This window comes from Rhinopithecus bieti, unplaced genomic scaffold (genome assembly GCF_001698545.2).
Source record: "Rhinopithecus bieti isolate Rb0 unplaced genomic scaffold, ASM169854v2 scaffold_26813, whole genome shotgun sequence".
In the NCBI taxonomy this organism is placed as follows: domain Eukaryota; kingdom Metazoa; phylum Chordata; class Mammalia; order Primates; family Cercopithecidae; genus Rhinopithecus; species Rhinopithecus bieti.
This window is the reverse complement of record NW_016812144.1, coordinates 990,881-1,006,593: the sequence shown is the minus strand read 5'-3', so window position 1 is coordinate 1,006,593 and position 15,713 is coordinate 990,881. Positions and strand designations below refer to the sequence as shown.

Below are 15,713 nucleotides of genomic sequence, written 5' to 3'. Positions count from 1 at the left end.
GTCTGGGCAAGCTCCATAGCTGCTCCTCCTCCCCGACATCAGCCCATAGCTGTGGGTGCTGCGGCGGCCTCCAGGCCTGCGGAGGCCAGCTGTGCTGGGGCAAGGCCCTGGGCATCAACTCCTTCACCCACACAGTCCTAGCCTTAGCCAGCTCCAAAACATACAGTTGCCTTCCCCCCCGTTTTTTTTCCATTTAAGATGTGTGTGTGTGCTTTGGTTTTTGGGGGGAGGGAGTGTGGGGGGAGCATGTTTTGTTTTGTTTTTTGTGTTCATTTCTTTTTTTTTTTAATTGTGAAGTATACACACAGTGCTTTCGTTTTTAATTCGCTGTCATCCCCTCCTCCCTTCCTGATTTTGATTTAAAAGAGCCCCTGCCCCAAAGATCCATTGTCTCCATCCTAGAGATAGGGCTAGAAGATGAGGATACTATGCATCTGAAAATGGCAACAGGTCCCAAGAAGGGAGAGCTGCAGTGGCTGCCCGTGATAACTGCTGGCCCTCCCTCTGTTCTTCACAAAGCACTTTCACTCTCAGCAGCCCAGCAGGGGGTCAGGGTGGCAGGTGAAGAAGTGCACTCTGGGAAATGGCTTGCCCAGAGTCATGGGGTAGTTGGATTCTCCCCCAGAGCTGGAGATACCTCATCTCCCTCCTAGCTGCCTCCTCTGCAGGGGGCCTTGTCCCCAGGCAGAAGAGCCTGTTGAGTTCTTTAACCACAGGATCAGCCTGGCTGTCTTTGGGCTGGTGACCTGGCCACCTCCCACACTAGGACAGCAGGCCTCAGGTTGGGGCCTCTGGCTGCTCTGGGCCTCCTTCCCAGAAGGTCAGGCTTTCCAAACACATGCCTTGCCCAAGAAGGCAGCTGCCTGGGTGTCAGGGAGGAAGAACACACCCCAGGACATCTTTCCCAAGGGGATGCCTCGGAAAGAAATGGCTTCTCTCACAGAAGCAAGGCAGGAAGGACCAAGGTCCTTAACTTCTAAGGGGGACCCCAGGGTCCAGACAGGGAAGGGATGTGTCCAGTAAGGCTACATAGCAGGTCAGTGGTAGAGCCAGGAAGGAACCCAGGTCTCCTAGCCCAGCCCAGGGCTTTATCACTTCCCCATCCTGCCCCTTCCCAATGAGGCCCTGCATATGCTGCTCTTCCCCAGTCCCCAGGGAACCCTGTGAACTCAAGACACTACTGTGTTCTCCAAACAAAATCAAATCTGATGCACTTTAATTTTTGAGTGCACAGAACCTCCATGGCTCCTTCAGGAGCCAGCAGCAGGTGATATAATCTGGGCCACAGGAGGAGGCTGGTGCAGCTCCCAGGAGGCGGCAGGACATGGCTTCTGGAGGCACAGCCTCCACTGCCAAAGTACCTACTGAGTGACAGGCCCTGTGCTGTGGGCTTTGTGGCCCTGAGCCATCCAGGCCTCGTGCGGTTTCCAGCTATTGGTGTGAACAGCCTCTTCCCAGAAACCCTGTGGCTGGCAGCAAGTGGGTGTTGTGTTGGGCACACGTGACCCTGTGTGTGCTCAGGGTGTGCTCAGGCTACTGCTCTGTAGCTCAGGCTACACCCCTGTGGCTACTGCTCTGTGCCTCTCCCTAGAGCCTCAAGAGTGCTGAAGGGAGGGTCCTGCCCTCCTCAGCCCAGGCTGGAGAACCAGCCTGCACCGTTTTTGGAGTTTTCTTTCCAGCCCTTCTGGAGGATCAAAACCTAAAACATATTTGAAATTTTTTGCTTTTGTTTTTTGAAACAAGGCTTCTCTTTCTCCAATAAGAAGAGCAGTATTTTACTATTACAGAAATCTGGAAACAGGGGAAATTAGGAAGTTTTGTTTGGGCTGCCCTGGGTAGTGCTGCCCTAGGGTGGCCATGGGCAGACAGAGGTGGCTGGGTGGGCAGTGCTTGGACCACTGCCCTAATTTCATTCTCTCTGCTCCTCCCACAGAAGGGCGATGACCTGGAGGAGGGTGTCACAAGTGAAGGTATGGCCTGGCCAATGGCCTTACAGCCCCTTTTTGTTGCCCCTGCCCAGGCTGCACAGGAGCCAGCCCCCATCACCTTGGAGCCCCCGCTGCCAGAGCACCTACTGGTGCCAGGCCCTGAGCCGTGGACTTCACGGCTGGCTTGGTCCCACCCAGGTCTTATGCTGATTTAGGAAGTGTGATTTATCTTGCTTATTGGGAGACAGAGGTCGGAAAGAACATGTGACTTCCACAAAGTTGCAGAGCTGGTGAATAGCAGGTGCAGATTGCCACCTGGTCCCGACCCACAGGTGCTCAGCCCAGCTCAGACACGCGCAGTTTGTGGGGGTGCGCATCAGGACCCTTGGGCCACTGAGCCAGAAGAGAGGAGCCTCTCTGAGGTCTTCGTTCTCCCACGTGGGTACCCCCACATCCTCTGTCCTTCACATCCTGCCTCCCCGAGCTCATCTTGCCCCGCTCCACCTGCCTCTCCATGCTCCTGTCACCCCTCCCCAAGTCTGCCAGACCCTGTGACCAGACCGCTGTGCAGGGAGGAAAACTTTAGAGGACCCTGCTTCCGAGCTCTGGATGCCCATATAAATGGGGCCCTCCCCCTCCCCACTGCCTTCCTTAGCATCTCGTCAGTCTCCCCCACTGGTGGGCAAGGGTAGGGTAGGTGGGATGGTTCCTGCCTGGTTAATCAGGAGCCGGCCCCTCCAGCTTACTCTGCCCCACCCCCAGTGCTGATCTGGAAAATGGACAAAACTGGAAATGGACAAACTGGACAAAATGGACAAACTGGAAAATGGACAAAACCCAGTGCTGATTTGGAAAATGGTCAGCGGTTGGGTGAACGCTCTGGGCTGTGTTTTCCAGAGCCTTTCCCTACCGGGCCGGAGGGCTGGGAACAGCCGGGACCCTCCCCCAACACTGCAGCTTACAAAGCCCTCCCCTCCTAGGTGGGCTTCATGCCTGCCCTAGAGGAGGAAACAAGCTGAGGAGTGGAAGGGTGCGCTTCCTCTGGTGGCCGGCCCTCACCAACCCTGACCCTTGCCTTGGTTTGTATTGCAGAGTTTGATAAATTCCTTGAAGAAAGAGCCAAAGCTGCTGAAATGGTTCCTGACCTCCCCTCGCCCCCCATGGAGGCTCCTGCCCCAGCCTCAAACCCTTCTGGCCGGAAGAAGCCAGAGCGGTCAGAGGATGCCCTCTTCGCCCTGTGAGCGGCTCTGTGGTTTGCCTCCCCAGATGGCGGGTCCCCACTCGCACCCCATGGACACCAGGCACTGGCCACTCCTACATCCCCAGCTCCACATGGCCTGCACACCTGTGTCTCCATGGAAATGCCACCGTGTCTGCTCCCAGGCTTCCCACTAGTCAGGACCAGCTTTAGCCACCTTCTTTTCTCTGAGTGGTGGGACAGCTGCAGCCAGAGACTCCTTTCCCTCCCACTACGGGCCCCTCTGCCCATGTTTCCTCCAAGGAAGAGTGGGCAGAGTGGCCCAGCCCCAGGCAGTGCTTCCTGAGCAGACCACCCGGACTGTCTTTCCTCCACCCACCCACGGAGAAGGAGCAGACCTGGCCCTGCCCTGTGCTCACCTCTGCCTGGCTCAGCAACCTCCTCAGGCATTCTGCCCACCTGGGCACCTCTCTCCCCAAAGGGGCTTTGTGGCATCTCTGGAAGAGCAGGGTGCACTGCACCCATCTGGGGCCTGGTCTCCCTCCTTGGACTTGTCACTTTGTGACGTTTGGCTTGTCGGCACTTGAGAAGGCTCTGCTGGGTGTCCACGGAGGGTCTCTCACCTTCTTGACCCTCTCTCCATCACTCAGCTGCCAGCGCAGGCTTCACACCCGAGCTGGCTCAGCAGCTGAGCCTGGCACCAAGGGGCCCTGCAGGCTCCCAGGGCAGGGAGAGGGCCAAGGACAATTGGGAGGGCAGCAGGCAGCCTGCAGATGGTGGCCATGTGGCACGCTGCTGAGACAACACTACCAATAAACCAAACTGCCGTGCACACACTGCAGGCTCACACCCACACACCTGGCCCTGGCTTGTGGAGGGGCTTGCATTGGAGGCATTGCTCTGGCTTGCCTGGGGAAGTGTCGCGGGTGTGCACATGGGCCACACTCAAGGCTGTGGCCTGGCCTATCGTAGCCTCGCACCTCTGCCTCCAGAGCCAGCAGTAAAGAACTTTGCAGCACGCTTGGAGGTTCCCAATGACTGAGAGGCCTGAGCAGCACTAAGGCCCCCGCACTGCTCCCTGGCATCGGCCTTGGCCTGCTTGCACAGACTGTCCTGACAGCCTGGCCTCCTCCCACCTCAGAGGTTCTCTGGCCACCAATTTATACTGTCTCCCCAAGCTGATCCTGAAGGCAGACAGAGCAGCTAGGGCCTGGTAACATATACTCCCATCCTGTGTCCTTACTGGTGTGTCCCCTGGCCATGGGCGAGGGACTCATGGGTTATCCCAGGCGCTGGTCCAGCCAGACACCTCCCCCACACCTCTCACCAAGCTGCTGTTGCTCAGAAGAAGGAGAATGCTGCAGCTGTGCACACCCCCATGCGTCTTGGGCCCAGCTCACTGGGTCAGTCTGTTACTGTCCCCTCCAGCATGCACTGCCTAGGTCAGCACAGGTTCCTGACCCATGGTGTAGTTAGCCCTTCCCATCTGGCAGGATGGCCCAGACCACCAGCCAAGCAGGGAAAGGGGGCTGGGCTTGACAGGAGAAGAGACCAGTGACACCGTCTTTGGGGAGCATTCAGGATGGCGACTTCAGTTGGGAGCCATGCTGAGCACCAACAGGAACTGTTCAGTGAAGAGCAAGTGCTGCCCAACCCAGGACCCCGTGCCAGGCTAGCAGCCCTCCAGCTTCCTCCTGAAAGGAGACCTCGGTCTGGCTGAGGGTGGGACTAGCGGGGATGTCACACTCCAGTTCCTCAGGTTCACCCAGGGAGCTCCTCCATGGAGCCTGGCCAGCCTGATTCTAGCCCTGTCCTCTCTGGCAATATGTGCCACACCTGGCCTCTCTGCTCCCTGACGCTTGATGAGCCCCTGCCTGTCTCCTCAATGTTTCTCAGAGACAGACCTCCCTGAGGCCAGCTTGAATGTCAAGACTTCTGAAGTCAGCTGGCTTCACTTGAGCTGCAGAAAAGGTGGCTGGGATGGCCCAGGTGCACCCAGAGGCCCCAGCCCTTTGGCTGCCTTTGGGTTGTGACTTGGGTTGTCTCTGAGGCCCTGCCAGAGCTGGGCCTGCGGGTGGTGGGCGGCCGGACCTCAGGCAGTCAGTGCTCTGCAGCCTCAGCACTGTAGCCCAGACCCAGTGTCCTCGGAGGGAAGAGCCAGCATCCCTGCCCCATGGAACGGGGAGTCCCGAAAGATCAGGAGCCTGGAGGCTCTGAAAGGAGCAGGGCTTCCATAGTGCGTGAAGCTGGGATAGGTGCCCTCCTGGGGAGCCCCCAGCAAAGCTGTTTTTCATACCCATGCCCAGAGCTGCCCCACCCCAGTTCCAGCTCCTGCTCTGGCTCCAGCGCCAGCTGGTTGCCAGCCATGACTGGAGAGGCCTGGCTGCCCCAGGGGCAGCAGGGAGTGGTGGACCTGTATGGGCTGGCAGGAGGCCATTGGCCATGCTGACAAGTATCACCTGCCTTCCTGGCCTGGAGCCACCCCTCGGGTGGCTTTCCAGTGCCTACTTGCACCTCCTGTCCAGAGGTAGCCTTCCCCACCTGTAGGCAGAGGGAGCTCTTGCTTGAGACCCGCACAGGAAGCAAGTACAGCCCCAGTGACCTAGAGGGGCTTCCGCTCAGCCCTGGCGAGATGTCCTGTCCTGAGGTCTCTGCTCCCAGACTCCACCATCTGGGGAGCACAGTCCTCAGGCTGCCTGGTCCAGGAAGGAGGTGCGATCCTGTCAGGAAACCTGGACTCTCAAGGCCCACCAGCCTCTCCGTGAGTGTTAGAAATCACAGATACAGTATATACTTAATTACACTAAATTATTGCTGGGATTCCTCATAAGCACTAATTATACCTGATTATAGGTTAAAATATTTATTTTGTCAAAATATTTTCTTGGGAATGTGTTTAACCCTTTCTGTGTTCATTGTGTGCTGAGGTGTGAAAACTAGCCATTCCCTCCTGCCTACCGTTTTGGCCAGTGGGCAGCAGAGAATGGCACCATGTGCAGTTGGGCCCCCGGCACCGTGGGCCTTCGGCCCGTCTGCCACAGAGTGGCCCTGCCTGGGCAGCCTGCAGGCACTAAGCAGACCAACTGTGGCCAGGCTGAGAGAATGACCGGCTCGCTGACCAGCGTGCATGGGACAAGGGGCTTTGGAGCCTCAAGGGGTTGTTGGCCTGGGCTGGAGGGAAAGGTGACCATCCAGCTGTCCTCCTGTCTTTCTGTTAGCGCTTCCACGTGAGTGATGGTGCCTTGGTTCACTGGCCTTCCCCCACCTCCCCACCCTGCCACCTGGTGGTCTTGGGGCCTGTACTGTCACTCCAGCCCCTGGGGAGGAGAGGACCAAGCCGGGAGAGTTGGGGCAAGGGCTCTGCATGGCCCAGGGGCAACAGATGCTCGCAGGGCAGCTGCTGCCAATGCCCATGCTCCTGCCCCCGTCCTTCCCACTGCCACACCCCATCCTGGGTCCCCGCAGACACACATCTCTAACTCAGTCGGGACCAGCCTTCTGGATGGCTCAGGGTAGGCCATGGGCCCACCTGGGGCCAGGCCAGCCCCTGGGCAGCTCTGGAAGAGCAGTGTGAAGGAGCGCTTGCTTGCAGCCTGACCTCAGCCTCTGGCACTGCTGGGGTGGCCCCCAGGAGCCTCTCCACTGTCGACTGTGGGGACATCTCACCCATTTGGGTGACAGCCAGTCTTCCCCACCCAGAGAGAAATGTTTCCACCCCAGAGACATTGCTTATCAGCCCCTGAAGTGCTTGCCTCCCCCAGTGCCCGTCACCAGCCCTTCCTATCTGTGGGGTCCAAGACAGGCTTCCCCTGCAGCCACCAGCTGCCGGGAGCAGCCATTAGCCCCTGAGTCAGAACTGCTTCTGTCTGTCCATACCTCCAGGCTCTCCCGGAGAGGGGGACAGATATTTATTTCCTAAAGTTTGCACTTAATTGTGAGGATTCTCAGGATTGTTGGGGGCTACCTGAAAAGAGGAATGTGTTGAATGTTGCATTTGCTGTCCACTCGTCCTAGAAGTTTAGTGTTCTTGTCACTATCATGTGTTTCTGTGGGCAGAGCTGGTTCTGGAGGGTGGGTCAGTGCACCCGAGGCTCAGAGCATCCATCCACCCCACTGGCCCTCCTTCCAGATACCCTCTCTCTAGTTGGGTTCTTGCATGTAAGATACTCCACAATAAATAAGTAATTGAACAAATTGTGCCTGTGTGGTCTGTTGAATTGTCTACGACTGTCCGAAGGGCTTGCCAGTTTTGACCACCTGCTTTCTTTAAGCAGAGATGGTCATGGGGACCCTCAGTCCACCCTTCCCCAGTGCCCAGGCTGCCTGAGCAGCCCGTTACCTGGCCGGGAAAATCCCTGTGCATGGCCTAGGTTGTGGCGTCGGTGGGAGCAGCTGTGAACCTGCCACAACCTGCCTGAGAGCTCTAGGACCAAGTGCGGTGGTTGTTCCTAGGTCTCACCCTAGGTCCCAGATGGGCAGGAGGAGGCCACTCATCCTTGCCCAGGGCACCCAGGCCTTGAGCAAGCAGGCCTGAGCCAGCCCCGACCCCCTCTAAGCCCCAGCCCCCACCCTCAGTTGGGCTGCCACAGCTGGGCTGGGCATCATCTGCAGAGCCTGTGCCGGGCACTGAATTTGAGAAGTGCTGCTCCAAGCCAGGTGGACTTCACACTTTCTAACAGCTTTACTGAGATTTAATTCACATAGCATACAGTTTACCCATTTAAAGTGTACAATTAAGTAGTCCAGAATATTCGTAGAGTTGGGCAATCCTCCCCACAACCAAATTTAGAACATTTTTATCCCCCCAAAAAGAAACCTGTCTCCTCCCATCCCTGCAGCCTGCTCTCCCTTTCTAAAAAGGCTTCTTTTCCCCTCTCCCCTTGTCCTGGAGTTGGGTGCCTGCAGCCCTTTGTTGTAAGGCAGCTGTCCTCCCGGAAGGAGGCCCCTCAGGCCCAGAGACATAGGGGACCATCAGGGGCGCACTGTGGGAGCCTGTGGGACCTGTGCAGAAGCTTCTCCAGGTGGCTTGGGAGGCCGAGGGCCCTTTAATCCCTTCTCTGGGGCTTAAGGACAGACCTCAACTCAGGGTGGACTCGGCAAACCCCCGATGAACCTGGAGATCTTCCCAACCCCTTGCTATGCCAGAGAAGACATAGAGGACTAGAAAAAGCTGTACGCTTGCCCCAGGCCACACAGGGAGTAGTGGCAGAACCAGCAACCAACCCAGAGCCAGACCTCCCAGACAGGGCCATGGAGTGGGCAGGAAAGACACCACTTCCATGGCCAGCAGATAAAGCTGGCAGCAGCCTTCTGGGAGGGTGGCTCAGGAGGGGCTCTCCTGCCCACTGATACGAGGCAGGTCACGGCAGGGGCTGTGTTGGGACCACCACCATCACCAGTTGTAGCCAGAAGGGGCAGCACCCAGCTCCCTCTGGGCAGTTGCCTCCCTGGGCTCCAGGGAGCTCTGCAGAGCCCTGTTTCTGACCAGTTGGAGGGAGACAGAGGTTCCCACACCCAGGGGGGAAGGGGAGTGGGCTTCTGAAGTGGGGGTGGGGGGCTGCAAACCCAGGTCCCTTTGAACAGACAGCATAGACCCTGGCTCATTATGTGCTCCCAGCACTGTAGCAGGCAATGTGAGCACTGAAAGAGGCCTGAACTCTATCCCTACCCTGTGGAGGGTAGATTGGTCCTGAGGCACCACTGTGGATCACCAGGACACCTAGGCCACTGGTACTTTCAGCAGTGTTCCTGAGAGCCTGCTGTGTGCCAGGCTGATGCCACAGGGGAGGGACAGGGCTGCTCCAGTCCTGCCCTTGGGGAACGTGCAGCCTGGTTCCATTCCCAGAGTCAAGGGGACTCTGCAGTCAGTAAGTGTCGTAGCCCTCTTCCAGGGCCTGCAGGGAGAGGAGGCTCTGAGCTGAGCCCCAGGGCACTGAAGCTGCACACTTGAGGTGTGCATTGTGGGAGCCTGTGGGTAGGCCAGCTGCACGGGAACAGGAGGGTGGCCGTGCAACTCTGACTCAACCGACTTGAGGGCACTTGCCGAAGTGTGCTTTCCCAATACATTCACAGCTGTTCTGATCAAGGAGGGGCTCTGTGGAAAAAGAAATTGGGGAAATGCTTGAGTAGAGTAGCATCACGACCTCTTTGCCAAAAGGAGGCAGTTTGTGGCCCAAAGTCCTCATTTAGAGATGACATATTGGACATTTTTTGGTTATGGAAGAAACTGTTTAATCAGAAGAATGTGTTATGTAGATAGAATTACGTAACTGAATTAGCTTCAGGCACAGCTGGATCCAGGTGCTTGTGAATTTGGTCAGGAATCTGTCTAAGTCTTGGTTCTGCCTCCTCTGGGTTGGCTCTTTCATGTGGCTGACTGCAGGCTACCTGGAGCTCTAGGCAGACATCCTGCTGGCAGAGAGAGGGTGCCTCTTTCCCAATACAGTAGTTCAGCAAAAGTCCCAGAACCCACCCTGAAAATCAGGCTCTTAGCAGAGGAAGAATGAAATCTGGGCAAGCACAAACAATAGATGGTCACTGCAGTGTGGATGGAGGGGGCCAGAGATGGGAGTGACACACTGAGGGCACAGACTTGGACAAAGACAAACTTCTGGACTCTCCCAGCGTTGCCTCCTCACCCCTTGGATGGAAGGCTCTGTCCTTAGGGCCCCATGAGAACTGTTTTCCATCCCTAGAGATCTGGGAGGGGCAGTGTGGGAACATTGTGGTCCCATCACTGCTCACGATGCACCTGCCCGTGAAAGCACCTGAGAAAGAGGGATTCTTTTCCAACCTGCCTGTTTTCCAAGAAAAGGGTCTCTTTTGGGTCCTGGGGGCAGGGGAAGGGCAGAAGCTGAGACCTTGATAGGGTTGCATGACCCACCCAGAAATTCCATCAGTTTATTTTACAGGAGCCCCTGTCAGGGCTTTTGGAGCAGACCCCAGATGAGTCTGTCTAGGGCCTCCAAGCCCAGGCCCTCAACATTCCAGGATGCAAAATCTCTACTCTCAGCACTAGGGAGTGAGCAGGATGCTTCCGGAAATTGAGTGGATTCCATTGTCTGGTGCCATTTCCTGTCCATCCCATGCCTATCTGGGGTTGCAGGCTTAACTGTAGGTGTTGGGTAAGTCACCGTCTCACTGTGGTCTTTACTCTCCTGATCCTGATCCGTAAACTGGTGTAGTGGGTAGTAAACGCAATGCCCACAGGGGCCTTATTACATGGATTTCCTCACTCTCCCTGCTGACAGCTAGACTCATCCCTTTCAGTATGCAATTGGCCTCTCCTCAAACAGCCAGTTACCCCCCAGAGAACAGGTATCAGTCTTCCTCAGCCTTTATGAGCTACACTTCTCACTGTGCAGCAATCTTTGGGATTCAAGTAGCTCTTTTGTAGAGGGTGTGTTCAATGACTCATGATAAGCCTGCAGGTGCCCACATGGGTGTGAGCCTCCAGGGGCAAAGCTGGCCATGGAGGCTCAGAGAGGGCTGGAAAGAACTTGCCCAGCTCACCACAGAGCCCAAGCTGGAATAAGACCACAAGCGTCATCTACGACCAGAATCATCCATGTCAACAGTCATCTCACTCCGTTATATACAGATGAAGAAGTGGGGGAGGGGAGACTCAGGCTCTGAGCAGTCTCTTCTCCCAGCCTGGTCCCTCCGCCATAACCTGGGCAGGCCCCAGCTTGGCTCCCACAGCAGTGAAGGATATGCAGGGCCAGGCAGGGTGGCAGGGGGCTCTGGGAGTGGGGAGGGGTTTCAGTAGCCTAGGCAATGGCTAGGGTGGACAATCCAGTCTTTCTGCCCAGTGCCTGCCCTGCCATCTACCGCTGAGCTCCGGGCACCGAGGGCATGGCTGGACAGGACCAGCGGCCTGGGAAGAGGCCCTGCCCGCGCTGGACGCCTGCCCGAAAAGGCTCAAAACCCACAGAAGCTGCCTCTCAGTCTCTAAGAGGCTTGGAGGAAGCGGGAGATGCGAACCCCTATCTCCCAGTTGGCAACGCCGAGGTTGAGCAGGGGTCGGGCTGGGTGACCTGGGAGGAATTAGCTGCTCTGGGAGCGCCACGCAGTCCCGGGTGGGGCTGTCCCGTGTTAGCCCTTCCGTGCCCGCGACGCTCACCTGGCTGCCGTCCCGACCAGGTGTCTGGCCTGAGGGCTGAGCGCAGCCTGTCCCCGTCCCCCCTCCCTGCCTCCCGGGTCGAGCGGGCGCGGCGCATGTGACCCAGGGCTGGGCTCCCGGGAGTACGCGCTGACGCCGCGTCACCCCACTCCGTGCCGGGCGCCCATTGGCTGCGCCGGGCCCGCGGGGGCGGGGCTGGTCTGGCTCCGCGCCCCGGCTCCCCTGGGTCTCCAGCCGCTGCCCTGGCCCGCGCGCGTGGGGAGCCGGCCCGGCTCTCCGGCTGCCTCCAGCCCCAACAAAATCAGGGGCAGCAGTGCTGTGACGTCCTGGGCAAGTCGCTTCACTGCCCCGCTCCGCGTGCCTCAATTTACTCATCTGTAAAATGGGATGGTAACAGCCGCAACCGCCTGAGGCTGTCGAGAGGAGTGAATGGGTTTAAACAGCATTGAGCACCCTGCAAGCGCTCAGCGAGTAGACTGTGCGGAACCTGCCCGCCGGGGTCACCGTGGGCCAGGCTGGATCCCTGACCCGATAGACACACCAGTACAGAGGGGCTTGTGTCCACGTTCCTTGGGCGTGCTCAAGGCTCCCCAGCCAAGCGGGGCCCGAGGGTCTTGTTTGGAGGTCTCAGGATCTTTGAGGGGAGAAACCGCCAAGACAAGCATGTTCCCCCTGAAAAATGGATCCCCTCTTCTGTTTTCCCCTACCCTCACCTTGAGGGTTGTCCCGGTAATTTCAGGCAAAATTCCTCCCGCCCCCACGTTGGACTGTGCCCCATGGGGGTTGGATTTTCTGGGGTGCAGGTCTCCTGTTGACCTTATCTTACCTTCTTTCCCTTTACCCTAACTCCTGCAGTTATGGAGTGAATATTTATTGAGCTATTCTATTTACATATGTGGTAACCCATTTAAAAAACGGTGAGGCGGGTTGGGTGCAGTGGCTCACGTCTGTAATCCGAGCCCTTTGGGAAGCCGAGGTGGGTAGATTACTGGAGGCCAGGAGTCTGAAACCAGTCTGGCCAACAAGACAAAACCCCATCTCTACTAAAAATACGAAAATTAGCCAGGCTTGGTAGTGCATGACTGTAATCCCATCTACTCAGGAGACTGAGGGAAGAGAATTGCTTGAACCCGGGAGGCCGAGGTTGCAGTGAGCCGAGATTGTGCCACTGCATTCCAGCCTGGGAAACAGAGCGAGACTGTCTCAAAAACAATAACAACAACAACAAACAAACAAAAAACAGTGATAGCCAGGTGCAGTGACTCACACTTGCAATCCCAGCACTTTGGGGGGCTGAGGCAGGTGGATCACCTGAGGTCAGGAATTCAAGACCAGCCTGGCCAAAATGGTGAAACCCTGTCTCTGCTAAAACTACAAAAATTAGCCTGGCATGGTGGCATGTGCCTGTAATCCCAGTTACTCAGGAGGCTGAGACAGGAGAATTGCTTGAACCTGGGAGGTGGAGGTTGCAGTGAGCCAAGATCATGCCGCTGCACTCCAGCCTGGGCAACAGAGCGAGACTTTGTCTCAAAACAAAAAACAAAACAAAAAACAGTGAGGCAGATCTGTTGTGATGATGACTCCGAAACACCCTCCCTGCCTCTGCAGAGTGACTGCACGAAGGGTTACTCCCATTTTACAGATCCAGTAGCTGAGACTCAGAAGTGAGGTAAGTGGATCCAGGTCACGCAGCAAGCAGGTGAAAACCCAGATCACCTGCCTAGCTCTGAAGAAAATGGTATTTAGGCTTCACCCAGTACTTCCTATCCCACCCCCTCCCTGGGAAGGGCTGTTGAAATTTTCAGGGAAATCATCGGCTTCCTGCAGCCTCCAGAGTGTTGGTGGGGGTAGGGCACTGAGGAGAAGCCAGCTTTGTTCTGTGTTCTCCAGCAGTTGTTCATCTGGAGGGAGTGGGTCCTGGGTGGACCCTTGAGCAGAACTACTTGGGGAGATGTGGTTTGGTGACCCCTATGACTTGTGGCTCCCCTATTCTGGGTAATTTTCCACTGCAGCCACTTCTGGGAGAGGAACAAAGGGAGCTGGATGTCTAGGCTGAGCCCCAGGGACTTGGGCTCTGTGGCTTCTCTCCCCCACACACCCCTTCTAAAATGCATCATGAATTTTACTCCTGCTTAGGGCATGGTCAGACAGGCTATATCTGGAGTCTGAGCAAGGCAGTCGGCAGGATGGCTTGACTCATGAAGGTCTGGGGTCGGGAAGGCCTGAGGCCCAGGCCCCTGATGAGTTTCCTGGGCTGTTCTCCACCAAGGGTGCTTCTCTCTGCTTGCATACTTCTGGGGACAGGGAACTCACTGCCTTATCATATTCAGATACCTGAATGTTAATTGTGGTTTATTTCAACCCACCTCATTGGGACCCCTTCCCTCCTTCCTGCCCCACCTGGCTCTGTCCCTAGGCCACAGAACCAGGTTCGGTTTCCAGCCCTCTTCTCAACAGGGCTGTCTGCTCTTACCTAGTCCCAGTTTGTCATGATCCAGGGCAGCCTGGCTCTGATCTAAAGCACAGCCACCTCTTCCTTGTGGCCCCTATCCTGGCTGCTCCCGGGAACAAGTACCAAATCTGGGGTCAGACAGTCCTGGGGCCAGTCTTCCTTGGGTACTGGCGTCCTCCTTCAGGAGCTGCACTGGGTCCACTGGTATCCTATCCCTACAGCTGGATCTGGGAGGAAACCAAATGAAGACGATAGGAAATTCCAGCCTCTTTCTTTGGCCACTGCTGTCCTCAAGAGGCCAATCTTCTGGGTTTTTTTTGCAGAGAGGGGGCAGGCTGATCTCACAGGTCATGCTCCCCTCCACATTGTCACTGGTCTCCCAGCCAACCAGTGAAGAAGCATCATTAGGCCAGTGTTACAAATGAGGAAAACTGAGGCAGAATGATGTAACTGGCCCAGCAGTTACATCAGGCCTGCTCACAACACAGCAGGCCTGAGACCCCTATAACTTGGATCCTGCTCTGTCCTGTGGTAAAGAGTCAAATCTAGGAAGTGAGGAAATGAGGTTTGGGATGGGCCCAGGCCTGGGGCTTCCACTCAGCTCCCTTGCTTGGTGCTGGAGAAACAAGAGGCCCAGAGAGGGGGCTTAGCTTGCCCGCGTTCCCGCAGTAGCCAGCCAGAAGCCGCTGCCATTGTGCGCGAGGCTGGATAAAATGAATGACTGGAGGGCGCTCTGGAGGAGGGGCCGGCTGAGAGGAGATTTGTGGCGCAGACCGGGGATCAGGGGTCCCCCGCTCTTTCAGGGTGGGGCGGGGCCGTCTCTCTGGGAGGGCGGGGCTTCCCCGAAAGGCCCCGCCTCCGCCTCGACCGCCCAGCGGAGCCGCGGCAGGGGGAACCCAGTTTCCGAGGAACTTTTCAAGGGCCCCGGGCCGCCTCCGAGGCCGGGGCAGGACACAAACTCGCGGAGCGGCGGCGGCAACTGCGAGCCGGGGCCGCGGCGGCGCTCCCTGGGAAGGACCGTACGAGGCGGCCGGCCCGGCGGGCCTCCCGGAGGAGGCGGCTGCGCCATGGACGAGTCGCCCTTCAGCGAGGCGGCTTTGGAGCAGGCGCTGGGCGGGCCGTGCGATCTGGACGCGGCGCTGCTGACCGACATCGAAGGTGCGTCAGGGCGGGCAGGGCTCGAAGCCGCGCCGGGTGGCGCGAGTGGGGGGCGCGCAGGTGCCTCCCTGTCCTTTATCTCCTCCACGGGCGCCAGCTCCGTGCTGTGCTCGCGCTGGACTTCCCCGCGTCTCTGAGCTGCGTGCCGTGCGCCTCGGTGTCCCGGGCCTAGCCGAGCCTCCCTGGTTCGCGCCCTAGCGTTTCGGGCCGCGCGCTAGGAGGTGAGGGCTCTTGGGCCGGGCCCGGGTCCCTTGGCGGCTCCGGGCCGGGACACGTGCGCCCCTACGCGTCCCAGGCCGGGTGCCGCCCGACCGGTGACTCTTCAGCCCTGTGGTGGCCACGGCTGGAGCTGGGGACCCGGGCGTCGCCGAAGCTCCGCCCCAGCCCCAGCCCCAGCCGTGACGTAATTGAGAGGTTACTCACGGTCATTCCCTCCGGCCCGAGAGTTCAGCTCAGCGTCGGAGCTCTTACGCATGCGCACTGGCGCTGCCTCGCGCCCTTCCCCCGCCTCTGGTCGGGTTCACCAGGTCTGCCACGGGAATCGCCTCCGCACTCATTCACTGACATCCACTGAATGCCAGGCCCCGTCTTAGGCACCGAGAGTTCACAGACAGACCTGGGCAACCCCTCTTTTCGGGAACACAAAAATCCCCCAGGAAACCAAACGGGTATTTAGTTGTACCTTGGGTGGAGCGAGGCTGGGGGGGAGGGCAGGGCAGGGATGTGGCTACTTTGGGCACAGCGGTGAAGGACTTCTAAGCTGAGACCTGAGGGTCACCCCCAGGACCAGCAGGGAAAGATGTTTTCCAGGCCACGGCAAGGGAAGGGCAAAGGCCTCGAGGCAGGGCCTAAGTG

General features: G+C 57.9%; 2 protein-coding genes across 12 annotated transcripts in view; both read left to right on the top strand.

The window, feature by feature from the left end:
* The window catches only part of TOM1L2 (target of myb1 like 2 membrane trafficking protein), a 134,413-nt gene extending 127,091 nt beyond the window's left edge, over nucleotides 1–7,322 (top strand). For 6 of the 11 annotated variants that reach the window (XM_017895585.1, XM_017895583.1, XM_017895580.1 and 3 more), the window contains 2 exons: nucleotides 1,934–1,970; nucleotides 3,021–7,322. In XM_017895585.1, the coding sequence (XP_017751074.1) occupies nucleotides 1,934–1,970; nucleotides 3,021–3,169 (186 nt within the window). In that variant the 3' untranslated portion in view covers nucleotides 3,170–7,322. Of the gene's footprint in view, nucleotides 1–1,933; nucleotides 1,971–3,020 lie in introns of those variants that run through there. The other 5 variants (XM_017895581.1, XM_017895584.1, XM_017895579.1 and 2 more) reach the window with 2 other exon arrangements.
* Nucleotides 7,323–13,588: 6,266 nt separating this feature from the next.
* Nucleotides 13,589–15,713, top strand: part of SREBF1 (sterol regulatory element binding transcription factor 1) — a 29,283-nt gene continuing 27,158 nt past the window's right edge. Inside the window, exon 1 of the mRNA XM_017895565.1 lies at nucleotides 13,589–14,858. Within this exon, the coding sequence (XP_017751054.1) occupies nucleotides 14,414–14,858 (445 nt within the window). The 5' untranslated portion in view covers nucleotides 13,589–14,413. The remainder of the gene's footprint in view (nucleotides 14,859–15,713) is intronic.